This window comes from Mustelus asterias, unplaced genomic scaffold (assembly GCF_964213995.1).
Source record: "Mustelus asterias unplaced genomic scaffold, sMusAst1.hap1.1 HAP1_SCAFFOLD_250, whole genome shotgun sequence".
NCBI classification, from domain to species: Eukaryota; Metazoa; Chordata; class Chondrichthyes; order Carcharhiniformes; family Triakidae; genus Mustelus; species Mustelus asterias.
Window position 1 is genome coordinate 443,758 of NW_027590219.1, and position 27,385 is coordinate 471,142.

At 47.3% G+C, this 27,385-nt stretch overlaps 2 protein-coding genes across 3 annotated transcripts in view; one reads left to right on the forward strand and one right to left on the reverse strand.

Annotated features, from left to right (window-relative positions):
• Positions 1-2,228: 2,228 nt before the first annotated feature.
• Positions 2,229-5,918, forward strand: LOC144485939 (uncharacterized). Of its 2 annotated transcripts, none has more exons than XM_078204012.1 (2): positions 2,229-2,262; positions 4,744-5,918. In XM_078204012.1, exon 2 carries the CDS (start codon positions 4,845-4,847, stop codon positions 5,712-5,714), a length of 870 nt encoding a protein of 289 aa, XP_078060138.1. In that variant the 5' UTR covers positions 2,229-2,262; positions 4,744-4,844; the 3' UTR covers positions 5,715-5,918. The 2 variants fall into 2 exon arrangements, with proteins under 2 accessions (XP_078060138.1, XP_078060139.1); XM_078204013.1 differs by having other exon boundaries at positions 2,247-2,268.
• Positions 5,919-8,986: 3,068 nt separating this feature from the next.
• Positions 8,987-27,385, reverse strand: part of LOC144485949 (uncharacterized) — a 73,473-nt gene continuing 55,074 nt past the window's right edge. The window contains exons 10-12 of the mRNA XM_078204022.1: positions 22,164-22,177; positions 10,919-10,962; positions 8,987-10,830 (exon numbers count right to left, since the gene is read on the reverse strand). Coding sequence (XP_078060148.1) covers positions 8,987-10,830; positions 10,919-10,962; positions 22,164-22,177 — 1,902 coding nt within the window. The remainder of the gene's footprint in view (positions 10,831-10,918; positions 10,963-22,163; positions 22,178-27,385) is intronic.

A 27,385-nucleotide genomic window follows, 5' to 3' on the forward strand; every position in this document is an offset into this window, starting at 1 on the left:
TGGCAAACTGATTGCTGGTGGAATTCTCTGAATTCAGGGGAATGATCACAGACACATATTCTTAAAGGGAGGCTGCAGGCCCAGGAACACAATCAGCTGACTAACTAGAATCTTAAACTCCAGCCAGAACTATTGTTGGTAACATCAGAGAGACAAACCTGAATTGTCACAATGAACATGGTTCAGTCCTGGGTATAATGAACCCCAGCAACATCAGTGGAATCCAAACCCTTTAGTCACTTGTGAACTTGCTGGTGTGTCAGCAGGTGGGCTAGCTGACTGAATCCCCTTGCACACACTGAACAGGTGAATGGCCTCTCCCGGGTGTGAATTCGCTGGTGTGTCAAAAGGTTGGATGAAGTTGTGAATCCTTTCTCACACATGGAACAAATGAATGGTCTCTCGCCAGTGTGAACTCGCTGGTGTGTAAGCAGGTTTGATGAATTAGTGAATCGCTTCTCACACACAGAGCAGGTGAATGGCCTCTCCCCAGTGTGAACGCACTGGTGTGTCAGCAGCTGGGATAACTGAGTGAATCCCCTCCCACAAACAGAGCAGGTGAATGGCTTCTCTCCAGTATGAACTCTCCAGTGTATCAGAAGCTCAGATGATTGAGTGAATCCCTTCCCACATACACAACAGGGGAACGGTCTCTCCCCCGTGTGAAATCGCTGGTGTCTCAGCAGAATGGTTGACTGAGTGAATCCCTTCCCACATACAGAGCAGGTGAATGGTTTCTCTCCAGTGTGACTGCGTCGATGAATTTCCAGCAGGGATGGATACTTGAATTCCTTTCCACAATCCCCACATTTACACGGTTTCCTTGTGGTGCTGGTATCCTTGTTTCTCTCCAGGTTGGTTGATCAGTTCAAGCCTCGTACACAGTACACGTGGATTCTATCTGCTTCAAATGTTGAAATGTCTTAAAGGCTATGCAACTTGTTAAAACAATCTTCCCTCCACATTCAAAGGCCAATGATACTCACACTCTGATTCATTGAGTATCAGATGTTGATGAGATGTTTGGTTTGCATTTCATATCTCCAAATCCTCTGCTTCTAATAACCTGATAAAGGAGTTTAAAATGTCAGTACAAGATAGAAATTCAGAACAGACAGTTCTCATTTGGTGGAATATTTTTCACTTTCATTCCCCAAATGACTTTGACCCGGAATTGATCCTTAATTGAATATTTTCTCCACAAATCCTCAGCTTCTAATATGCTGTCAATGGGGTTTACAAATGTAACCAAATGTCAGTCCAGGACAGAAACTCTGAACAAACAATTCTAGTTTCTCTGGAACATTTTATCCTCTCTTGTTCCCCCAAATCTGTAAATTCCCGTCCCACACACTCTCTGGATATCCAATTTAAGTTTTAGATAATTTTTTCCAGATCCTTTTAAACTAAAGTCCATTTATTAGTCACAAGTAGGCTTACATTAACACCGCAATGAAGTTACCATGAAAATCCCCCAGTCGCCACACTCCAGCGCCTGTTCGGGTACACTGAGAGAGAATTTAGCATGGCCAATGCACCTAACCAGCACATTTTTCAGATTGTGGGAGGAAACCGGAGCACCCGGAGGAAACCCACGCAGACACGGGGAGGACATGCAAACTCCACACAGACCCAATCCGGGAAACGAACCCAGGTCCCTGGCGCTGAAAAGCAGCAGTGCTAACCACTGTACCATTTGTCAAATTTAACAAAAAAAAACCAATTTTAACAAAAATAACAAACTGAACATAATTTCATTCATACCTTGTGACAAAACAGGAATCTGAATCTTGTGCCCAGAATGGAATGTGTGCAGATTTTCTCAGAGAAGTCTCAGTCACCCTCACTGAGACTAACTTTAAATTGCAGATTGTATTAATTGAATGGATTTGAAGCCCTGTCCCCAGAACATTGTGCTGTCTCTCTGGATTACTAATGCAGTGACATTGTCACTCGGTCAGTGTGTCCCCTTCTCTCTTTGTTGGAGATGGTTTGAGGGGAGAAGCCGGAAGCGGTAGACAGGGAGAGTGGAGGATGTTCATTGTAAACCCCGCCCCCGACACTAACCTCTCACCCGACACCTCACAATGCCCGGGGACTGATTGACGGCAACTCCGGGCCAATAGAAAGAGAGGAAGCTGGACGGTCACGAGGGAGCAGCTGGTCCTCCGACCAATCGGAGTGAATGAGGGGCGGGGCTGCGTGAAGCATGCGCAGTGTGGTTAATGGCGGTGGAGACATTCTTTGTCGGATCCACAATCAGTAAAGGTGGGAATGGCGGGGCGGAGGACGCGATAGACCAGGCGGGGGTTCGGAGAGGCGACGTAAACATGTTACGTAAACTGCGAACTCTTAAAAAGAACCTGGCGATATCAGAGGATGGTCCCGGCCCTCAGCGCAGAGCAGGGCCTCAGCATTCTCCCAGTTACAGACCCGGGTTCATCAGGGCCATCGTCATCGGGGCACGAGCAACACGGCGCATGCGCAGTCGCCGTCTTTGTTTGGGGCAATGTTTTGGAATTACCACTGACAGCTTAACCATAGAACCATAGAAAATTACAGCTCAGAAACAGGCCTTTTGGCCCTTCTTGTCTGTGCCGAACCATTTTTTGCCTAGTTCCACTGACCTGCACTTGGACCATATCCCTCCACACCCCGAGAACCATAGAACCATAGAAAATTACAGCTCAGAAACAGGCCTTTTGGCCCTTCTTGTCTGTGCCGAACCATTTTATGCCTAGTCCCACTGACCTGCACTTGTAGAACCATAGAAAATTACAGCTCATCCATGAACCCGTTCCAAGTTTTTCTTAAATGTTAAAAGTGACCCCGCATTTACCACTTTACCCGGCAGCTCATTCCACGCTCCCACAACTCTCTGCGTGAAGAAGCTTGTGAACAACTTGACCATCTAACTGCTTCACCCTTTCACTTCCAATTTCTTACTGATGAGAACAACGATATCAGGGCAGTTGCAATCATTTATATTCATATTGTGTCTTTAACATAATAAAACAGCCCCAGACATTTTCTCACAAATATTGTACAGTGATATTTGATACTGAGCCATATTAGGACAGGTGACCAAAGGTTTGGTCAAAGAGGTGGGTTTTGAAGAAAGCAGAGGTGATGGGCAGGCAGAGAGATTTGAAGAAGAGATTGCAGAGCTTGTGGCCTGTGCAACTGAAAGGATGATTTGTAATGGTATAATGATTAAAACTGAGAATGCTCAAGAGGAATTAGATTATCGTTGAGATCTCAGAGGAGTGTGTGGCTGGAGAAGATTACAGACACAGGAATGATTGTAACCATGGAGGAAAACAAAGATGAGAATTTTAAAATTCCGATGCTTCATAAAAGGAAGCATTTGTAGATCAGCAAGCATAGGGGCGATGGGTGAACATGATTTGGTGTGGGAAAGCATATGGACAGTTTAGGATGGTTTGGAGGGGGTTGCTTAATGTTGGAGGCCGGTTGGAACTGTATTGGAATTGTTTAGTCTAGAGGTAAGACAGGAATGGATGATGGTTTCTGCAGCGACATGGTGGCACAGTGGTTAGCACTGCTGCCTCACAGTGCCAGGGACCCGGGTTCGATTCCCAGCTTGGGTCACTGTCTGTGTGGAGTCTTCACATTCTCCCCGTGTCTGCGTGGGTTTCCTCCAGGTGCTCCGGTTTCCTTCCATACTCCAAAGATGTGTGGATTAGGTTGATTGGCTATGCTAAATTGCCCCATAGTGTCAGGGTTTAGCAGGGTAAATACATGGGGCGATGGGGATAGGGCCGAGGTGGGATTGTTGGCGGTGTGGGCTTTATGGGCCAAATGGCCTCCTTCTGCACTGTAGAGATTCTATGATTAACTGAGGCTAAGGCAGAGTTGGGGGATGTTACTGAGGTGGGGGGAACCAAAGATGTGCGGGTTAGGTTGATTGGCCATGTTAAAATTGCCCCTTAGCGTCCTGAGATGTGTAGGTTAGAGGGATTAGTGGGTAAAATGTGTAGGAATATGGGGGTAGGGCCTGGGTGGGACTGTGGTCGGTGCAGACTCGATGGGCCGAATGGCCTGTTTCTACACTGGAGGGTTTCTATGATTTCTATGATGATTTCTATGAAAATAGATGATTTTGGTGATGATGTGGATATGTGGTCTAAAACTCTTCTCAAGTAAGACACCATGGTTGTGAACAACTTATTCAGATATTTAACATGGAGAGGGTGGAGTCAGTTGTGAGGGTGGTGAAGTTTGTAGTGGGGACTGAAGACAGTGACTCCAGTCTTCCCGATATTCAAATGCTGGAAAATTCTGCTCATGCAGTAATTGATGTCAGACAAGTCAAGATGTTGTATGAGTTGGAGGGGAACTAGGAGGTGATGATCTTCACATGCACCTACTACCCTGGTCCAGCTAAATGGTGGAGGTTGAGATATTAGGAGATTCTGTCAGAGTTCTGGTCAGGATGTAGATGTAGAGAAACCCTCTCCTTCACCCTCTGCTTCTTCCACCTCTCTCTCACCCCTTCGATAGATATTGGTTCATGTGTCAGTCCAGACCAGGCGGCAGGTTTCCTTCCCTGAAGCACATTAGTGAATCAGTTGGGTTTTTATGACGATCCAGCAGCTTTCATGGTCACTTTTTCTTAATGCCGGCCCCACAAATTCATTCAGCTCAATTTCACAACCTGTTTTTGCGTGTTCTCTCTCACTCCCTTTTTTTCTGTTTTAAATCAATTTCATCGTGTCTTAGAAGATTAGGATTTGCAGTTGGGAAACTGAAACCAAATTCCACATCAGGATCTCACAGAGTCGCCTAATTTTTTGTGACCGGAATATCATCGGATTTTGAACATGGAAGGAAAAAGCACCGTTCACAGTGGGGAGAAACCTTACTCGTGTTCCGTTTGTGGACAAGACTTCAACCAATCATCTGGCCTGTTCAAACATAAATGCAGTCATGATGGGGAGAAGCCGTGGAAATGTGGGGTCTGTGGGAAGGGATTCAATGACCCATCCCAGCTGGAAACCCATCGGCGTGGTCACACCGGGGAGAGGCCGTTCACCTGCTCGGACTGCGGGAAGGGATTCACTAAGTTATCCACTCTGCAGAATCACCAGCGCACACACACTGGGCAGAGGCCATTCACCTGCTCTTTGTGTGGGAAGGGATTCACTCAGTCATCCACCCTGATTAAACACAAACTAATTCACACTGGGGAGAGGCCATTCACCTGCTCTGTGTGTGGGATGGGATTCACTCAGTCATCCACGCTGCTGACACACCAGCGAGTTCACACTGGGGAGAAGCGATTCACCTGCTCTGAGTGTGGAAAGAGATTCACTCACAAATCCACCCTGCTGACACACCAGCAAGTTCACACGAGGCAGAGACCATTCACCTGCTCCCAGTGTGGGAAGGGATTTGTTAATTCATCCATCCTAATTACACACCAAAGAGGCCACACTGATGAGAGACCCTTTAAGTGTGTGAAGTGTGGGAAATGTTTTAAAACCTCGCAGGAACTGGTGTCCCATCAACAAGTTCACACTGACGAGAAACCATTCAGATGCTCTCACTGTGGGACTGGGTTCAGGCGATCATCTCATCTCACTGTCCATCAGCGGGTTCACACCGGGGAGAGACCATTCACCTGCTCCAAGTGTGGGAAGAGATTCACTCAGTCATCCGCATTGCTGAGACACCAGCAAGTTCATAAATAACTGGAGATTGGATGTTGTTGTCAATCACATTGTGGTCTGCACCTGCTGATGTTAATAAACTTCAGGCCAGTTATAGAGGCGAATATTCTGGACAAAATTCAAATACACCGTCTTTGTGTTAATGTATTCGCTGTTGTCTTTTTAAAAAATCTGTGAATGGTTCTCCTTTTGAAGGGCCTCTGTCCCGTCTCCTCCATCCTCATCTTCAACAACAAGTGTGAGGAGCTCGTGGAGCTTCTTTCTCTCTAAGATTGAGACAATCTGATCAGCTGCTTCCCTCCCTTCCACTGGACCACTAGACAAAACTCTCTCTGAAATTTCCCTTTTTCCAAGTACTGAACTCACATCTTTCTCCAATTCTTCTGCTATCTCCCATCAAACCCTCTCACTGCTCATCTTGTCCATGAGACCTCCCTTCATCTCCCTTTACCCTCTAAACCACTGATAACCCAACTTCCCCACATTATCTAATATTGTCAATGGTTCTCCCTTTTGATACTGTCCCTCTCATCTGTAACTCACCTTCACTGGTGAATCTCCCCTGCACCCCCTCCAATGCAATCACATCCTTCTTATAATGTGGCGACCAGAACTGCACACAGTATTCCAGCAGTGACCTCACCACAGTTCTATGCAACTCCAACATGACTTCCTTGCTTTTGTAATCTATACCTCAATTGATAAAGGCAAGTGTCCTACATGCCTTTTTCACCAGCCTACTAACATACACTTCTGTCCTCAGAGATCTATGGACAATCACACCCAGGTCCCTTTGTTCCACAGAGCTTACTAGTGTCATGCCGTTCATTGAATTTTTCCTTGTCAAATTACTCCTTCCAAAAAGTGGAGCACTCTGAGCAAACCTATGCAGACACAGGGAGAACGTGCAAACTCCACACAGAGAGCTGTGGCACAGTGGTTAGCACTGCTACCTCAGAGTGCCAGGGATCCGGTTCAATTCCGGTCTTGGGTGACTGTGTGGAGTTTGCATGTTCTCTCCGTGTCTGCATGGGTTTCCTCCGGGTGCTCAGGTTTCCTCCCACAGTCCGAAAGACATGCTGGTTCGGTGCATTGGCCATGCTAAATTCTCCTTCAGTGTACCCAAACTGGCGCCGAGTGTGGCGACTAGGGGATTTTCATAGTAGCTTCATTGCAGTGTTAATGTAAGCTTACTTGTACTACGCAAGCCCAGGATTGAACTCTGGTCCCTGGCGTTGCTGATCACTGTGCCACCCTGCTGCCTGTGTTTTGAAAAATCATGTTAAAATCTGGAACTCAGATGGGGATATGGATTGGTGTTGAGTGGGAAGGTGTGGATCACTGCATTACTCCAGAGAGCCTAGGAATCAGATTTACAGAATGGATTCCTGTAATAGTGACAATCCCATTGCTATACGTTGGTCAGACTGAGGGAAGTATTTAAACTGGACACCACAGGTGTGTTAAAGGATAACGTACTCATGGAATTTATGAACTATCTGAAATAATATTGAGAGCAAAGAAATCAATCTGGAAAATTGTAGTCACTTCACGTTGTTCCAGGAGAAGTGGGATTAGGTTGTGTAGGTGTCAGGTTTTACACAGCACACAGTCAGCCTGTGGTTTCACCCTGGATGAAGAATCTCTGAATTGTACCATTCAAATCACTCAATGGGTTTATCAGGGGCCAGAATGTCTGCTCAGAAAGAGGAAGGTTGGTGTGAAACCAATGAGAAGTAACACAGACTCACAGACACCCTCACACACACACTCACAGACACCCTCACACACACACTCACAGACAACCTCACACACACACTCACAGACACCCTCACACACACACACTCACAGACACCCTCACACAGACTCTCAGATGCCTCAAAATATCTCCTGTTACCTTACTGTTCTTAGTTTTTTTGAAATAAATCCTGAATGAATTATAAAATCACACACAAATACTTGTTGAGCTTCCCCTGAAAGACATCGATACTGTTCATTTCACTCCCTGTGGTCATGATTTCCATATTCTCACCACTCTTTGGGTGGAGAAATTTATCTTGGATTTCCTATTGGGTTTCTTGGCGACTGTCTTGTATTGATGGTCTCCAGTTTTGCTCTTCTGCACAAGAGGAAACATTCTTTCAAAACCTTTTATAATTTTGAAGCCCTCTATTAGGTTACTCCTCAGCCTTAATTTTTCAAGAAAGCGTGAGCGTGTCAATCCTTTCCTGATGGATAACCAAACACACAGTTTAAAAATCATTTATGGGATGTGGACATCGCGAGCTTGGCCAGCATTTATTGCTAACCTCAGATTGACCTTGAGAAGGTGATGGTGAGCTGCTTTCTACATTTCTGGTATCATCATTAAAAATCATCTCTGTACCCTTCTCCAGTGCAGAGATATCTTTTTTATAATACGGTGACCAGAATGGCATGCAGTGGTCGGTAAGATTCTTGATCAGGGAGTCACAGGTTATCCAAAAGTGGTTTGAGCTTATCCATGGTTTTAAATCAGAATATTAAGAAGCAACAATTTAAAAATGATGCATTGTAAATGGGGGGAAAAAAACAGAAGACCCATGGCAGGTGACTAGCTGGGGTCAGAGCACTGATCCTGCATTACCCCAATAATCACTGCCTGCCAGTTGGAAAAAGACCTGTTTAATCTTACTCTATTTCCTGTCTGCCAACAAGTTTTCTATCTCAATACATTCGCCCCAATCCCATGTGCTTTAATTTTTGTGAAGAAGTTGCTGTGTTGGTGGACGAGGGGAATCGGGTTCACATTTTCTATCTCAGGGCATAATCATCAACAACTTGTATTTACACAGAGTGTTGTGGGGCTGGAGGAGGTTACCGAGATACTGAGGAACTTTTTAAAAATTCATTTTTATTGGATATAGGCGTCACTGGCTGGGCCAGCATTCCTTGCCCATCTCTAACTGCCTCCATTTCAGAGGGCATTTGAGAGTCAACCACATTGCTGTGGGTCTGGAGTCACATGTAGGCCAGACCAGGTAAGGATGGCAGGTTTCCTTCCCGAAAGGACATGACTGAACCAGAGTGGTTTTGACGACGATCAACAATGGTTAAGGTTTGTCATTAGACTTTTAATTCGAGATTTTAATTGAATTCAAATTTCACCATTGCCTGTGGTGGGATTCGAACCTGGGTCCCCAGAGCCTTACCCTGAGTCCAGTGATAATTCCACTGTGCCGCTGCCTCCCCTATTCATCCAATTGTTATTGTTTATCTCAGGGCGCAGAAACAACAGAATCCAACTTTGCCGGTCACACATGAAGTCGTCTATGTTTCAGCAGGCTGTAATACTGAGTAAATCCCTTCCCACATATGGAGCAGTTGAACGGTTTTGCCCCAGTGTGAACTCGCTGGTGTCTCTGCAGGCGGGATGGATCAGTGAATCCCTTCCCACACAGGGAGCAGGTGAACGGTTCTGTCGCAGTGTGAGCTCGCTGGTGTTTCAGCATATAGGATGAATCAGTGAATCCCTTCCCACACACAGAGCAGGTGAACGGCTTCTCCCCGGTGTGAATGCGTTGGTGTTTCAGCAGGCCAGACGACTGAGCGAATCCCTTTCCACACACAGAGCACAGGAACGGCCTCTCCCCGGTGTGAACTCGCTGGTGTCTCTGCAGGTTGGATACCTGAGTGTATCCCTTCCCACACACAGAGCAGGTGAACGGCTTCTCCCCGGTGTGAACTCGCTGGTGTCTCTGCAGGTGGGATGGATCAGTGAATCCCTTCCCACACTGAGAGCAGGTGAATGGTTCTGTCGCAGTGTGAACTCGCTGGTGTCTCTGCAGGCTGGATACCTGAGTGAATCCCTTCCCACACACAGAGCAGGTGAACGGCTTCTCCCCGGTGTGAACTCGCTGGTGTGTCTGCAGGCGGGATGAACCAATGAATCCCTTCCCACACACACAGCAGGTGAACGGCCTGTCCCCTGTGTGAATGTATTGGTGTCTCAGCAGGTCAGATGACTGAGTGAATCTCTTGCCACAAATGGAGCAAGAGAACGGCTTCTCCCCGGTGTGAACAGGCCGATGTTTCAGCAGGTGTTGTAAAGAAGCAAATGCTTTCCTGCACACAGGGCAAACGTAAGGCCTCTCCCCTGTGTGAACACGCTCGTGTATCACAAGCTGGGATGAATGAGGAAACATCTTCCCACACACGGAGCAGAGGAATGGCCTCTCCCCAGTGTGAACTCGCCGGTGCCTCAGAAGATAGTGAGACCGAGTGAATTCCTTCCCACACACCGAGCAGGTGAACAGCTTCTCCCCAGTGTGAACTTGCTGGTGTGTCAGCTGGTCAGTTGATTGAACTTCTTCCTTTCTACACATTGAGGAGGTGAATGGTTTCCCTCCAGTGTGAATACTCTTGTGTGTCAAAAGGTGTGAAAATCGAGTGAATCTCTTCCCACACAGGGAGCAGAGGAAAGGCCTCTCCCCAGTGTGAACTCGCTTGTGTGTCAGAAGATGAGATGAATGAGCGAATCTCTTCCCACAAACAGAACAGGGGTACGGCCTCTCCCCGGTGTGTGTGTCCTGGTGTCTCAGCAGACTAATCCTTCTTTTGAAGGTCTTCTCACATTTAAAACATTTAAAATGTCTCTTCTGAGAATGAACCAGTTGGTGAACGGTGCAGTGGGAGGACTGAGTGAATCTCTTCCCACACTGGGAGCAGCTGAATGGCCTGTCCTTGGTATGAACTGGTTGATGCTCAGTGAGATGCACTGAGTTGCTGAACGACTCCCCGCAGTGGGAGCAGCTGAACGGTATCTCGTGTGTGTGAAGGAGCTGGTGCTCTGCAAGGCGGGAGGACTGGCTGAACCTCTTCCCGCAGTGGGAGCAGCTGAACGGTCTCTCGTCAGTGTGAAGGAGCTGGTGTTGGGCCTGTTCCTCAGGCGTCTCAACGCTGTCCCCAGAGTCAGAGCTTTGAAGAGGCTTCTGATCAATGTGATCGAGTTGGTGAGCCAGCAGGTTGGACGAACACATGAATTTCTTCCCACACACGGAGCAGGTGAATGAACTCTCACTGTTGCGAGCTCGCTGTCGTGTCAGCATGTTTACCAGCTGATCAATCCCTTCCCACAGGAGGAGCAGATGAACGGATTCTCACCAGCTTCCTGCTGAGATGGTCAATTAAATCCCTTCAGATGCACAAATCTTCAGATCCCGATGAACCGATTGACTCTGTCTGACGTGAGATTCGATCATCCAGACTGCAAATCCTTCTCTTCAATTTCCTGCAAAATAAGTTTACAAAGAATTACATGGATGGCAGAGTGGTTAGTACTCCTGCCTCACAGCACCAGGGACCTGGGTTCGATTGTGGCCTTGGTTACCTGTCTGTATGGAGTTTGCACATTCTCCTCGTGTCTGTGTGGGTTTCCTCCGGGTGCTCCAGTTTCCTCCCACTCTCCAAAGATGTTCGGGTTAGGTGGTTGCCCCTTTCTGTCCCAAGATGTGTAGGTTAGGGAGATTAGCGGGGTAAATAAGTGGGGTTACGGGAATAGCCTGGGTGGGGTGGTCTGAAAGGCCTCCTTCTGCACTGTAGAGATTCTATGAATACATGAGATACACAAAACACAAACAGGCCAGTCTATTTTTTTTAATTCATTTTTACGGGGTGTGGGCATCGCCGACTGGGACAGCATTTATTGCCCATCCCCAACTGCCCTCCATTTCACAGGGCATTTGAGAGTCAACCACATTGCTGTGGGTTACATGTAGGCCAGGCCAGTTAAGGACGGCAGATTTCCATCCTTAAAGGACATCAGTGAACCAGATGGGTTTTTACGACAATCAACAATGGTTTCATGGTCATCATCAGACTTTTAATTGAATTTAAATTTCATCATCTGCTGTGGTGGGATTTGAACCGAGGTCCCCAGATCATTATCCTGGGTCTCTGGGTTGCTAGTCCAGTGATAGTTCCACTGTGCCACTGCCTCCGCCGCCACCCTCCCATCCCTGCCCTGATCTGTACTGGAATTTCTACTCCACACAAATCTCCTCTCATTCTGCGGCATGGTAGCACAGTGGTTAGCACTGCTGCTTCACAGCTCCAGGGACCCGGGTTCGATTCCCGGCTTGGGTCACTGTCTGTGTGGAGTTTGCACATTCTCCTCGTGTCTGCGTGGGTTCCTCCGGGTGCTCCGGTTTCCTCCCACAGTCCAAAGATGTGCGGGTTAGGTTGATTGGCCAGGTTAAAAAAATTGCCCCTTAGAGTCCTGGGATGCGTAGGTTAGAGGGATTAGTGGGTAAATATGTAGGGATATGGGGGTAGGGCCTGGGTGGAATTGTGGTCGCGGCCGAATGGCCTCCTTCTGCACTGTAGGGTTTCTATGATTCTATGATTCTGCTCACCTCAACTCAGCTTTTCAGCTCAACTTTTTAATCCTTTTTCTCTCATGTTCTCATCTGGTTTCCTTTTTAAAGCATCTAAAGTATTTGTCTCAACCACTTCCAGTCGCAGTGAGTTCCATATTCTAACAACTGTCTGAAGAAATAAATATCTCCTCCTGTTTGATTTATTCGTCTCTGTTGTCTGTTCATGGTCCCCAGTATTGGAAACACCAACAAGTGGAAACATTCCATTCTCATCTATCTACTTATCCCATTCAGAAAGCCTATATCAGAAGAGACAACATTTTTCTCTTGGTTTGAGCTTGTTGTGTGTAAATCTTGGAATCTTAGAAACCCTACAGCACAGAAAGAGACCATTCGGCCCATCGAGTCTGCACCGACCACAATCCCACCCAGGCCCTACCCCCATATCCCTACATATTTATCCACTAATCCCTCTAACCTACGCATCCCAGGACACTAAGGGCAATTTTAGCATGGCCAATCAACCTAACCCGCACATCTTTGGACTGTGGGAGGAAACCGGAGCACCCGGAGGAAACCCACGCAGACACGAGGAGAATGTGCAAACTCCACACAGACAGTGACCCAAGCCGGGAATCGAATCCAGGTCCCTGGAGCTGTGAAGCAGCAGTGCTAACCACTGTGCTACTGTGCCGCCCTTCTAACTCCCTGTTTAAAAAGTGTCCAAAATGCATCACGATAGAAAATCGCAATATTGTCTCAGGTACAAGTAATTCAGAAAGCTATTATTTATTATGAGGGGAATTGAGTAAAAGCAAGGAAGTTATTTTCAGTTGCACAGGGCATTGGTTAGACATATCTAGAGCAGTGTGTACATTATTGGTTTCCTTATTTAAGAAAGAATATGAGTGCATATTATTCCTTAACTGCTTTATGAGAAGCAGTTCATAGAAGGTTTAGTAGATTAATACTTGGAATAGGTGGATTGTCTGATGAGGAGCAGTGAGACAGTCTTTGCTTGAGTTTAGCTTCTGCTCGACTTCAAAAGAGTAAGAGGCAACTTAATTTAAACCTTCAAGATTCTGAAAACTCTTGACAGGATGGATATGGAGAGAAAGGTAAAGCAAATTACTGCGGAGGCTGGAATCTGAAACCAAAAGAGAAAATGCTGGAGAATCTCAGCAGGTCTGGCAGCATCTGTGAGGAGAGAAAAGAGTTGAAGCTTCGAGTCCAGATGACCTTTTGTCAAAGCATAAAAAAGGCATAGAAAGTGGGAGATGTTTACACTGTGAGGGAATGAAAGATGGGTCCAAGCCACAGGAACCAGGGGAAAGGATGCTAATGGCAGTCTATAGAGAGAATAGAAAGTGTGAATGGCCAAACAGCAGAGAAGCTGAAGAAGTTGTGATGGATGAAGATGTGGGGGAGGGGAGGGTGGATTGGAGGGAGAAAAAAGGGGAAAGGCGAAGCAAAGGGGGAGAAAAGGTGCTGCCTGACCTGCTGAGATTTTCCAGCATTTTCTGTTTTGGATCTGGAGAGGATGTTTACTCTCAGGGGAGAATCTAGGGAGTCGCTGTTTTAAAAAACAGCATTGCCCATTGAAAACAGAGATGAGATGTTTTTCTCTCAGAGGGTCATGAATCTTTGGATTCACGTTCTTCAAAAGTGGAAGTAGAGTCTGATTTCAATTAGATAAATCTCTTGGGGCGACAGGGATCAGGGTATTGAATTTGCTAATCAGCCATGACAATAATGAATGGCGGAGCACGCTCGAAGGGCCGAACGGCCGACTCCCAGCTTCTATTTTCTGTGTATGTTTCTATGTAAGAAGTCTCACCAGGTTTACTTGGTAGCAAATACAAAATAAACCTGCTGGACTTTAACCTGGTGTTGTGAGACTTCTTCCTGTGTTCACCCCAGTCCAACGCCGGCATCTCCACATCATGTTTCTATGTAAACATGAGGAGCCTGGGGCTGAAGTGTAACCAAAAGCTGTGTAACCGCTTTAGGTAACTATACAGGGTTTTCAACTCTCACACAGAATCTGTACATGGCCCATGGACTCATCAAGGCTGCAAACAGCAGCTGCAGCCTGGGTGGGTGAAGCTGTTTCGAAACCTGTTGCTCATTGTGCGAGTGGACCGGGAACTAGGACCTGGAGGAGAAGCAGAAACATGAAGCCCCGCCCACTCGCTGTTGCGTCACCAAGACACCGCGCATGCGCTCTCCTCCCTGCTGAATCAAGATGGCGGCCGTTAACCTGAGCCTCGTCTCGGGAAAAAGACCGGAAGCTGCAAACACAGACCGACGGGCTCATTTTCGAGATTTGAGGCCTTGACCAGGTATTTAGGAACCCTCTACGTCCATCCGCCGGTTCCATTGCTCCCTCTATGTTTCCGCATCCTTACCGGCTGCTGATGAGACAGAGGAACTTCTCTCCGATTGCTATCACCCACACTGCGTGCGGCAAACGCCGTTGCTTACTGCGCATGCTCCAGACTGTAACATAACTGCGCATGCGAACCTCTTCCCGTGCGTTGTATGGGGACACCTCAGCCCCGCCCCTCATTAACTCCGATTGGTTGGAGGACCAGCCGCTCCTTCTGGGTCCTCCAGCCCCGCCCCTCATTCACTCCGATTGGATGGAGGACCAGCTTCTCTTCCTCGGTCCTCCAGCCCCGCCCCCTCTTCCTATTGGTCCGAAGCGGCCGTCAATCAGTCCCCGGGGCATTGTGATGTGGAGCATGCGCAGTGTCATTGCTGTCCTTGGCGCTTGTTTGTCCCGGAGAAGCGGAGTCAGCGTTAGGCGGTGGCTGGGAGGATTTGGAAACACTTTGTGGATCCGCAAACCCTTCAGAATCATTGTCAGCTCCCTGGTTTGCAGCTGCGGGGCTTCTCCCTCCCTCCCGGGAACAGCCCAGGTTAACGGCCCCATCCTGTCTCAGCCACCGTCTTTAACCAGGACCTCCTCACTGTCTGGAACAAGGTCGCCTCGCGACGCAGCTCTCCCTCGTCAGGAGGAGCGGCTCTCGTGCGAGAGCCGCTGCTCAGGAATCCGCTCCTCCAGCCGTATAACTTCAGGTGGCAGGCGGAGAGGAGGGCTGTGGACGCCGGGGTGACCAGAATTGGGGACGTGCTCGATGGCGGAGGAGCGGACTGGATGAGTCCCCGCGTGCTGGCTGAGCGCGCGGGGACGTCCGTCTGGCGCACGGCCAAAGCCATCCTAGACCTTAGGACGGTCGTGCTCGGCCCCGAAACTGCACGCAAAGTCGAGACGGCGCAGGCGTGCGGTGGGATCCCGCCCGAGCGTTCCCCTGTTCGGGCGGAATTCCACATTGGCCCAAAACCTCAGCCCCCCTCCCTGGGTGAGGTGCCCCACAGCCTGAGCCGCCTCGCGGAAATGCCCTCCGTGCCTTTTTCTACCGCGCGGAGGCGTCTCCTGTGCGGGCTGCTGCTGCACACCTTCCACTACCACCGCCTCGCCTGTCGCCCGGATACACCTTGGCGGGCCTTGTTGCCGCCGGGCGGCCGAGGTCCCCGCTGGAGGTCCCTCTATGGAGGGATCTCCCCCAATTACGTCGGGGACCTGGGGTGGAGGGTGATGCATGCAGCAGTTCCACACAACCGTAGGATTCACTGGTTCACGGGCTCCGAAGACTGCCCTTTCTGCGGCCTTGTGGAGTCCGTGGACCATGTCTATGTTGTGTGTCTTAGGCTGCACTCCCTTTATGTTTTCCTAAAGAACCTTTTGTTGATGTTTTGTCTGCACTTCAGTCCCACGCTCCTGATCTACGGACACCCGGTGCGGAGAGGGGAGGGTCGGAATGGCGACCTCCTCGTGAACCTGCTCCTGGGCCTGGTGAAACGCGCCATTTACCGGTCCAGGCAGTGGGCGATCGAGGGGGCCGTCCATCCTGACTGTCTGCCCCTCTACCGCGGCTACGTTCGCGGCCGGGTGTCCCTGGAGAGGGAGCATGCGGTGCCCACAGGCGCGGTTGACGCCTTCCGTGCCCGTTGGGCACCGCAGGGGTTGGGGTGCATTATTGACCCTAATAATCACATTTTAATTTGATGTTTTTAAGTTTCCTTTGTCCTTTGATTTTTGTTCGGGCTGTTCCCCCTCCTTTTGGGGAGCTGCCCCTTTTACTTTGTCCTGATTTACCTTGAGTTTGTTTATTTGTTTTGACCTAAAAGAGGCCAACATCTGTGAGTAAAACACTTTCTTTTCTCACATTTCCATTTATTTTCTCATTCTGGGGGAAATTGGGGACTTGCAGCAACTGAAGGGAAAGGAAGTGAATCCAGGGAGGCTGCAGACTCTGGAAAGGTTGGCCCAGGTCTCTCTCTCTCTCTCTCTTAAAGACATTGATATAGAAACATCGAAGGTAGGAGCAGGAGGAGGCCAGTTGACCCTTCGAGCCTGCTCCGCCATTCATTACAATCATGGCTGATCACCCAACTCAATAGCCTAATCCTGCTTTTTCCCCGTAACCTGTGATCCCATTCGCTCCAAGTGCTTTATCCAGCCGCCTCTTGAATACCTTCAATGTTTTGGCACCAACTACTTCCTGTGGTAATAAATTCCACAGGGTCACTACTCTTTGGGTGAAGAAATGTCTCCTCACCTCCGTCCTAAATGGTCTGCCCTGAATCCTCAGACTGTGACCCCCAGTTCTGGACTCCATCGCGAATATCCTCCCTGCATCTATCCTGTCTTGACCTGTTCGAATTTTATCAGTCTCTTTGAGATTCCCCCTCATTCATCTGAACTCCAACGAAAACAATTCTAACCTAGTCAATCTCTCCTCCTCCATAGAACATAAAACAGTACAGCACAGAACAGGCCCTTCGGCCCACGATGTTGTGCCGAGCTTTATCTGAAACCAAGATCAAGCTATCCCACCCCCTATCATCCTGGTGTGCTCCATGTGCCTATCCAATAACCGCTTAAATTTTCCTAAAGTGTCTGACTCCACTATCACTGCAGGCAGTCCATTCCACACCCTAACCACTCTGTGCGTAAAGAACCTACCTCTGATATCCTTCCTATATCTCCCACCATGAACCCTATAGTTATGCCCCCTTGTAATAGCTCCATCCACCCGAGGAAATAGTCTTTGAATGTTCACTCTATCTATCCCCTTCATCATTTTATAAACCTCTATTAAGTCTCCCCGCAGCCTCCTCCGCTCCAGAGAGAACAGCCCTCGCTCCCTCAACCTTTCCTCATAATACCTACCCTCCAAACCAGGCAGCATCCTGGTTAATCTCCTCTGCACTCTTTCCAGTGCTTCCACATCCTTCTTATAGTGAGGTGACCAGAACTGCACACAATATTCCAAATGTGGTCTCACCAAGGTCCTGTACAGTTGCAGCATAACCCCACGGCTCCTAAACTCCAACCCCCTGTTAATAAAAGCCAACACACCATAGGCCTTCTTCACAGCTCTATCCACTTGAGTGGCAACCTTTAGAGATCTGTGGATATGGACCCCAAGATCTCTCTGTTCCTCCACAGTCTTCAGAACCCTACCTTTGACCCTGTAATCCACATTTAAATTAGTCCTACCAAAATGAATCACCTCACATTTATCAGGGTTGAACTCCATTTGCCATTTTTCAGCCCAGCTTTACATCCTATCTATGTCTCTTTGCAGCCTACAACAGCCCTCCACCTCATTCACTACTCCACCAATCTTGGCGTCATCAGCAAATTTACTGATCCATCCTTCAGCCCCCTCCTCTAAGTCATTAATAAAAATCACAAAGAGCAGAGGACCAAGCACTGATCCCTGTGGCACTCCGCTAGCAACCTGCCTCCAGTCTGAAAATTTTCCATCCACCACCACCCTCTGCCTTCTATCAGACAGCCAGTTACCTATCCAATCGGCCAACTTTCCCTCGATCCCACACCTCCTTACTTTCATCATAAGCCGACCATGGGGGACCTTATCAAACGCCTTACTAAAATCCATGTTTCTGACATCAACTGCCATACTTTCATCAACGCACTTAGTTACCTCCTCAAAAAATTCAATCAAATTTGTGAGGCACGACTTGCCCTTCACGAATACGTGCTGACTATCCCGGATTAATCCGCATCTTTCTAAATGGTCGTAAATCCCATCCCTAAGGACCTTTTACATCAATTTACCAACCACCGAAGTAAGACTAACCGGTCTATAATTACCAGGGTCATTTCTATTCCCTTTCTTAAACAGAGGAACAACATTCGCCACTCTCCAGTCCTCTGGCACCATCCCCGTGGACAGTGAGGACCCAAAGATCAAAGCCAAAGGCTCTGCAATCTCATCCCTTGCTTCCCAAAGAATCCAAGGATATATTTCATCAGGCCCAGGGGACTTATCGACCTTCAGTTTATTCAAAACTGCCAGTACATCCTCCCTCCGAACAACTATTTCCTCCAGCCTATTAGCCTGTAACACCTTCTCTTCCTCAAAAACATGGCCCCTCTCCTTGGTGAACACTGAAGAAAAGTATTCATTCATCACCTCGCCTATCTACTGACTCCATACACAAGTTCCCACTACTGTCCTTGACCGGCCCTAACCTCACCCTGGTCATTCTTTTATTCCTCACATAAGAGTAAAAAGCCTTGGGGTTTTCCTTGATCCGACCCGCCAAGGACTTCTCGTGTCCCCTCCTAGCTCTCCTCAGCCCCTTTTTCAGCTCATTCCTTGCTAACTTGTAACCCTCAATCAAGCCATCTGAACCTTGTTTCCTCATCCCTACATAAGTTTCCCTCTTCCTTTTCACATTCCACCTCTTTTGTGAACCATGGTTCCCTCACTCGGCCATTTCCTCCCTGCCCGACAGGGACATACCTATCAAGGACACCCAGTATTTGTTCCTTGAAAAAGTCCCACTTTTCATTAGTGCCTTTCCTTGACAGTTTCTGTTCCCATCTTATGCCCACTAATTCTTGCCTAATCGCATCATAATTACCTCTCCCCCACTTGTAAATCTTGCCCTGCCGTACGGCCCTATCCCTCTCCATTGCAATAACAAAAGACACCAAATTGTGGTCACTATCTCCGATGTGCTCTCCCTCAACCAAATCTAACACTTGGCCCAGTTCATTTCCCAGTACCAAATCCAATGTGGCCTCACCTCTTGTCGGCCTCTCCACATATTGTGTCAGGAAACCCTCCTGCACTCACTGCACAAAAACTGCCCCATCCGAACTATTTGACCTACAAAGGTTCCAATCCAAAGGTTCCACATCAGTCCCGCGATACCCTGAATCAGCCTGGTGAACATCCTTTGCTCCCTCAGCTTGACACATTTATTTGTCTGTCGAAAAGGATGGTCTTTTTCCTCATGTTCACATTAAAGGGCAGCTTTCCCCAGGAGATGGCTGACATTTAAGGAGACAGTAAAGTAATATAGGACAGAGATATGTCTAGTGTTATTATATGGTACCCAGATTAGATATATTATTTATGTTTCTGGAATAAAATACATTTATTATTATTTCTTGCATTGTAATATAATGCTGTAGCGATGTTATACATTTCCAGTCATAAAGTCATTACAGCACAGAAGGAATCCATTCGGTAACTCGAGTCCATGCTGACTCTCTGTATAACATTCCAGTCCCATTCCCACTCTATATCCCCCTTCTCCTGAAAGTTTATTTCCTTCAAGTGCCCATCCACTTTCATTTTTATATAGAATCCTGTTCTGAATTTCTATCCTGTACTGACACTGATGACTTTTGTAACCTCATTTTACAGGATATTGAAAGAGGAATCACAGGCCGAAATCTCAAACGTCACGTCTGGATCTGACTGAGTCATATCCCTTGGGAGCTGAATATCATCGGACTTTGAATCTAGAAGGAGAAATGGTTGTCCAGTCTGTCGATTTGAAAAGATTTCAAACATCAGTGTGACTGGAAAAGCACCAACACACTGCCACACTCGAGTGAGAGTGTTCCAGTGCACGGACTAAAGAGCTTTAACCAGTTACACAGCCTGAATAAATATCACACCATTCACAGCGGGGAGAGACTGTACCCGTGTTCCGTGTGTGGACAAGGCTTCAACTGATTGGCCACCCAAGAGAGAGGTAAGGACACCTGCACCATGGAGAAACCATGGAAATGTGGGGACTGTGGGAAGAGATACAGATACCCATCAGAGCTGGAAGCTCATCGGCGCAGCCACACTGGGGAGAGGCCATTCACCTGCTCTCAGTGTGGGAAGGGATTCACTCAGTTTTCCAACCTGCGGACACACCAGCGAGTTCACACTGGGGAGAGGCCGTTCACCTGCTCTCAGTGTGGGAAGAAATTCACTGGTTTATCCACCCTGCAAACACACCAGCGAGTTCACACTGGGGAGAGACCGTTCACCTGCTCTCAGTGTGGGAAGGGTTTCAGTCGATTATCCAGCCTGCAGATGCACCTGCGTGTTCACACTGGGGAGAGGCCGTTCACCTGCTCTCAGTGTGGGGAGGGATTCACTCGGTTATCCACCCTGCAGACACACCAGCGAATTCACACTGGGGAGAGGCCGTTCACCTGCCCTCAGTGTGGGAAGGGGTTCAGTCAATTATCTAACCTGCAGTCGCACCAGCGAGTTCACACTGGGGAGAGACCATTCACCTGCTCTCAGTGTGAGAAGGGGTTCAGTCAATTATCCAGCCTGCGGACACACCAGCGAGTTCACACTGGGGAGAGGCCATTCACCTGCTCTCAGTGTGGGAAGGGATTCAGAGTTTCATCCCACCTGCTGAGACACCAACAAGTTCACGAGTGATTCCAGGGGTTGGATTCTGCTGTTATTGTTTCTGCTCTCAATTACATCCAGGACTGCATTTTGTTCATTCTCACAGTTGGTCAATGGGGAGGGTCGGAGGGTTTCTTTCTGCTGGACTGGCCGGTCTCATGACTTTGCCTCCAGTGGGCTGATGCTCTTTGAGTCTTGTTGCGAATACCTGGTTTCAGATTTCACAAGGATCACAGAGTGACCGGGTGTGAGGAAGTTCAGAGATATTTAGTCAGCATTTCTGTTTGAAACGCCCCAAATGCCCATCCAATTTCCTTTGTAATTGTTTATTGTCTCCACTTCCTCCACCCTCGTAGGCAGCGAGTTCCAGGTCATTACCATTCGCTGCATCAAAATATTCTTCCTCACATCCCCCCTTCCTCTCTGACCCAAAACCATAAATCTGTGACCCCCCTCATCCTTGTCCCATCAGCTAATGGGAACAGCTTTTCTTTGTCCACCTTATCTAAACCTGTCAGAATCTTGTCCACCTCTATCAAATCTCACCTCAACCTCCTTTTCTCCAAGAGGAACAACCCCAGCCTGAGATCGACAATAAAGAACAAACTAACAGAATATGTTAATACCTGAAATCAAATGGGAATGTTTAATTTCTGTTTTAAAGATATTGTAAATATATTGTCCTGGACAATAAAGGAATTGGAATAACTCACCTTGGGTGTGGTTGAATGGAATATATCAATCTGGTATCCACCGACAGTCTCCCTCCCTCATGGCACTGTGAATGTACCTACACCTCAGGCATTGTAGCAGTTCAGGAAGGCAGTGTTGGCGCTGATCGTGGCCGAGGCAGCTACATACAGCCACATATTCTGTTATAATTGAAGGACCGCAGATTGAATGTGAGGCATTATAGGACTGGACTATCTTGACCACATTCCTGTGACTGCTCAGTTTCTGCAATCACGGACCATTAAAGCTGCTTAGCAGGGCCCCAACAGAGGACCTGGTGAGAATATTTACTCAGAATGAGCTAGAATTAAACTTATTCCAGGACCGGCTGGTGTTCAGCAGCTGAGATTCCTGAATCTGTAAAAAGGGGGTCTGACCAATCAACAAACAGTACTAGGTAGTTGGTTAAGAAGTTAAAAAGCGTTCTGAACCATTGCTTAACCTATCGTCAATTTGTGATAAGAACTGTGAGGGACTTGTGACCCGATATTTGGTGAAGTGACGGTATACTCCAAGTAGCACTGGACTCAAAACCAGATCTCTGAGAGTAGATTCTAACAGTTATAATCCTACCCAAGCATGGCCAGTGAAAAATCAAAGCTTGAGTGGGGACCAGACAGATCTCTTACCTGCCATTTGGAAACTAAGAACAAGAAGCTTACAGATAAAATGATTAGAGAATAGAGCCAACGTTTCGATTCTGGATGACACTTTGTAAGAAGCTCATCCAGACTCAAAACATTGGCTCTATTCTCTCTCCAAAGATGCTGCCAGACCTGCTGAGATCTTCCAGCCGCTCTATTCTCTCTCCACAGATGTTGTCAGACCTGTTGAGACTTTCCATCATTTTCAGTTTTTGTTTCAGATTCCAGCATCCGCAATATTTTGCTTTTATGATAAAATGATTAGTTCTGATTGGAATCCCCACGACCCTCCCGCAAAACAGAGGGAGTGGTGGCAAAGGGAGAAAAAGGATAAGGATGATAAAGTCTGGGTTCTGATTTTCCGAGCCCATGGAGAATTAACAAAATGAGTTAACCAGTTTATAAAGAACAGAAGTTACCCATCCCTAACAAAAACTGATCAAATTAAAATAATTAGGTTGAGAAATATAATTTAAAAAAAGATGACGTTTAAATTAAGTTAGTGTTGTTACTGAATGTATTGTTGTCATTTTGTTACCACACTGTATTCACCTCAATGCTTGTGGAATCTGTGCAGCGAGCAGGAATTGTTTAAACTAAGAGTTTCTTCTTTCATTTTGATCAGCGAGAGGACATTATATTCTGTGAAATCTGCCTCAAGAATAAGGCTGATTGTTCAGTCTGAGTGTGAAAGAAAGATACAGGGGGCGATCTTACCGGCTCAACTCGCCGCTCGATTAAACCGGTGAGCCAGGAAGATAGCGTGCGAGACTAAAGGATTGCTATCTTCCCGGCCCGTGTTTTGCCGGCTTCATTCCCAGAAAGGGAGTGAAGGTTATTTGCACAGAGTTGCCTACATTACAATGTGATTGGTGGGTTCAGCATGGCTGCTTCCCCCCCTCGCTGGCGAGATGTCACATCGCCGAGAATCACTACTGGTCTTCACCAGCGGGGACCAGGTGCTTGGGCCACACTGGGTGTGTTGTGTGAGGGGGCTGTGTGTGTGGGATCGGAGGCCATTGAAGCCACCATGGTGGTCAGGGGCAGTGCCCATTGGGCAACGCCACATTCAGTACCCTCCTGGCACCCTGGCAGTGCCCAGTTGAGCACCATAAGTGTACCATGGGCAGTGCCAAGGGGATGGGTGGGGGTGGGGCTTAGTGGAGGGGTATTTATAATGACTGGGTGCTTATGCAAGGAGGGTGGACGCCAAGCGGGGAGCTTTGCAGGGGGAAGGTGATCGGGTGGTCGATCTCTGCCAAGGGGGATGGATGTGCACAGGGGGGGGGCGTTCAGGAATTGTCCACAGAGGGGACATCATGGTGATTGAATAAGCAGTGACCCTTAATTGAGTTACAATTAATGAATCAGTCGTTATAGTAAAAGACTGAGTTTTTATTTGCTGTTAAAATGTAAAATCTTAATTGCTGTGTATGTAACGAATGTGCAATGAAGATAAATTTTTAAAGTTTATTTATTTGTGTCACAAGTAGGCTCACATTAACACTGCAATGAAGTTACTGTGAAAATCCCCTCATCACCACACTCCGGCGCCTGTTCGGGTTACACTGAGGGAGAATTTAGCATGGCCAATGCACCTAACCAGCACGTCTTTCAGACTGGGGAAGGAAACAGGAGCAGCTGGAGGAAACCCACGCAGACACAGGGAGAACATGCCGACACCACATGGACAGTGACCCAAAACGAGAATCAAAACCAGATCCCTGGCGCTGTGAGGCAGCAATGCCAACCACTGTGCCACCGTGCCGCAGCTGGCGTAGTGTACTGGCGAGAGAGATCTTCAAGCTCTGATTCGCCTCAACATTTGAAACTGTGTGAATAAGGGGATTGTATAGAATCAGATAAAGGGACAGCATGAACCAGTTCTCTTGTATTCCTGTCTAAGATAATGAGAGAAAGTGGTGTCAGTAATTGAGGATCCAATTCAATTAATCTGGAGACCAAATTGACCAATTGTCATGTTCCAACAGGCCCAACTCTGACGTGTGGTAATGGTCACTTTGGGGATAAAAGTAGAGGTTCTGAAGGTCTTCCTTGTGAACCAAATTCTGAAGCCTCCCAAGGCTGAGTTCCACAAGAATTCCTGTCAAAGAAGGAGCCAGAGAGGGTTACTCTTATACAGACTGATCACCCGCATGAAGCTGTAAAAGTCAATGTCCTAAAGTTTATTTATCAGTCACAAAGAGGCTTACATTCACGCTGCAATGAAGTTACTGTGAAATTCCCCGAGTTGCCACACTCCGGCGCCTGTTCAGGTACACTGAATGAGAATTTAGCATGGCCAATCCACCTAACCTGCACATCATTGGGCTGTGGGAGGAAACCGGAGGACCCGAAGAAAACCCATGCAGACATGGGGAGAATGTGCAGACTCCACACAGACAGTGACCCAAGCCAGGAATTGAACCTGGGTCCCTGGCGCTGAGAGGCAGCACTAACCACTGTGCCACCGTGGTCAGTTGTTCAGTAAACCTTTTTCATTCAATAAATTTGGGCGGCACGGTAGTACAGTGGTTAGCACTGCTGCTTCACAGCTCCAGGGTCCCGGGTTCGATTCCCGGCTCGGGTCACTGTCTGTGTGGAGTTTGCACATTCTCCTCGTGTCTGCGTGGGTTTCCTCTGGGTGCTCCGGTTTCCTCCCACAGTCCAAAGATGTGCGGGTTAGGTTGATTGGCCAGGTTAAAAATTGCCCCTTGGAGTCCTGGGATGCGTAGGTTAGAGGGATTAGCGGGTAAATATGTGGGGGTAGGGCCTGGGTGGGATTGTGGTCGGTGCAGACTCGATGGGCCGAATCGCCTCCTTCTGCACTGTAGGGTTTCTATGATTCTATGAAATTTCTTAAATTTACTATCCAGAGAATTCTGCCTTCACTACAAAGAGGGAACAGGCTACAGATGAATTAAAGAGAAACCATTTGTGTCCAGAACATTGTGAACATCTTTTACTCTGGTTGTCTTTGATCCTCAAGTCACTTTCTGTTTGTTTTTAACCATGTTCTGTTTCATTAATAAACTTTCATCAGTAAAAATATTTGATTGTTCTGGACTTTTCCTGATGAGATTGATGCACTTTAGGGAAAGTGGGTGAGAGGGGTTGGCAGGCTCTTTAACAGAAAGTGAGTCCCTCTAAGGTAATTGGCAAAGGAGCCAGAGGGGGAGATGAGATTTTATTTTATTGTTTGACACAGCGAGTTGTTCTGATCTGCCTGAAAGCAGATTCAATAGAATCTTTCCAAAGGGTAAAGATTTGAAAGGGAAGAATTTGCAGGGCTGTAGGGAAAGAACGGAGCAGTTGGATAAATCAGAGAGTCCTTTCAAAGAGATAGCAGGGGCACGATGGGCTGAATGGACTCCTCCTGCAGCCTGTCAATCTCAGCCTCCTGCTTTTGTGCAGGGTAAAAGGGACAGATTTCAGTGCAGCCTCTTCCCTGTATCTGTATTTAAAGAGACGGGTTTCTCTTTAGCTCTGAGTGACTGATATAACAATTGGTTGGAGGCCCATTTCCCACTCAGTCCTCCAGCACCTTCCTGTCTCTCTATTATTGCGACGCCCAGGGCAGTTTCCCAACTGGGGCGCAGGCCCCATTATTCTCTGCTAAATTCAGCCCTCAGCTCCGTCGCCTGGCTGTCATTGACACGAGCAATAGAGAGACAGAAAGGTGTCCCAGGCTCAAATGGGAAGTCGAAACGTGTGGCTTTAAATGAACTGTTAGGATCTCTGATGATCAACAATTTTTTTAAATGAATTCTAAACCCAGTAAACAAATTAAAGAATGACACGACAAAACTTCAAGTTTTCTGATGTTTACTCCAACAAACTGGAGGCAACAATGATTAAACACTTTTTTATAGGGAACATCGCCCTTAAACTGTAAAATTAAAACTTTGCCCTTTTACTCTTAACACCATTAAATATCCACTCAATGGATATATTTTATCCTGCCTTGGAATGTTGACACTCTTTCTCCAAAAACCAGCCCAAAGTGATTCTTCACTCCCCAAGGGTTTATTTCCATTGTTTTCCTTTTCCAGTCTGGCAACCTTTAATCCCAGAACTGTCCTTCACAGTGATGGTTCTCCTGGACATTTTCCCACTAACACAAGCAAGGTGAATCTTCCAGCCTTGTTTCACAATTCTCAGGAATTTGTGACCAACATTCGACACCGGAGCAGAAGTCGGTCATTTGGCCCTTTGAGTTTCCTCCACCATTTATTTAGATCATGGCTGATCTGTTTGTGTTGCGTTCTCGTGTTATACCCGATACTTTTGATGTCCTTATCCAACAAGAACTGGTATTAAGGCAAAATTCTGCTGTTGCTGGAATCTGAAACAAAAACAGAAAATGCTGGACAATCTCAGCAAGTCTGACAGCATCTGTAAAGAGAGAATGGAGGCAACATTTTGAGTCAGGATTACTCTGTCAGAGGTGAAGACAACAAAAATCGGCAAATTTTATCCTGTGAGGGTCAAAAATTGGGAAGCAATTATTAAACCTTCTCTGAACCACTCTCACTGCATTTGTATCATTTCTTCCATAGGAGACAAAGCTGCACCCAGTGTTCAAGGTGCAGTTTCAGCAACGCCCTGTATAACTGAAGTACACTAAGAGTTTTAACACAATTAGTGTGTTTATCCCAGTCCAATGCTGGCATCTCCACATCATAACTGAAGTACAACATCTTTTCTTCTATGTTCAATTTCTCTCTGAATAGAACAAAGAAAATTACAGCACAGAAATAGGCCTTCGGCCTTCCAAACCTGCACCAACCATGCTGCCCAACTTAACTAAAACCCCCTACCCTTCCGGGGACCATATCCCTCTATTCCCATCCTATTCATGTACTTGTCAAGACGCCCCTTAAAAGTCACTACCGTATCCGCTTCCAGTCCCTCCCTCGCCAACGAGTTCCAGGTACCCACCACTCTCTGTGTAAAAAATCTGCCTCGTACATCTCCTTTAAACCTTGCACCTTAAACCTATGCCCCCTAGTAATTGACTCTTCCACCCTGGGAAAAAGCTTCTGACTATCCACTCTGTCCATGCTTCTCATAATCTTGTAGACTTCTATCAGGTCTCCCCTTAACCTCCATCGCTCTAGTGAGAACAAACCAAGTTTCTGCAAACTCTCCTCATAGCTAATGCCCTCCATACCAGGCAACATCCTGGTAAATCTTTTCTGTACCCT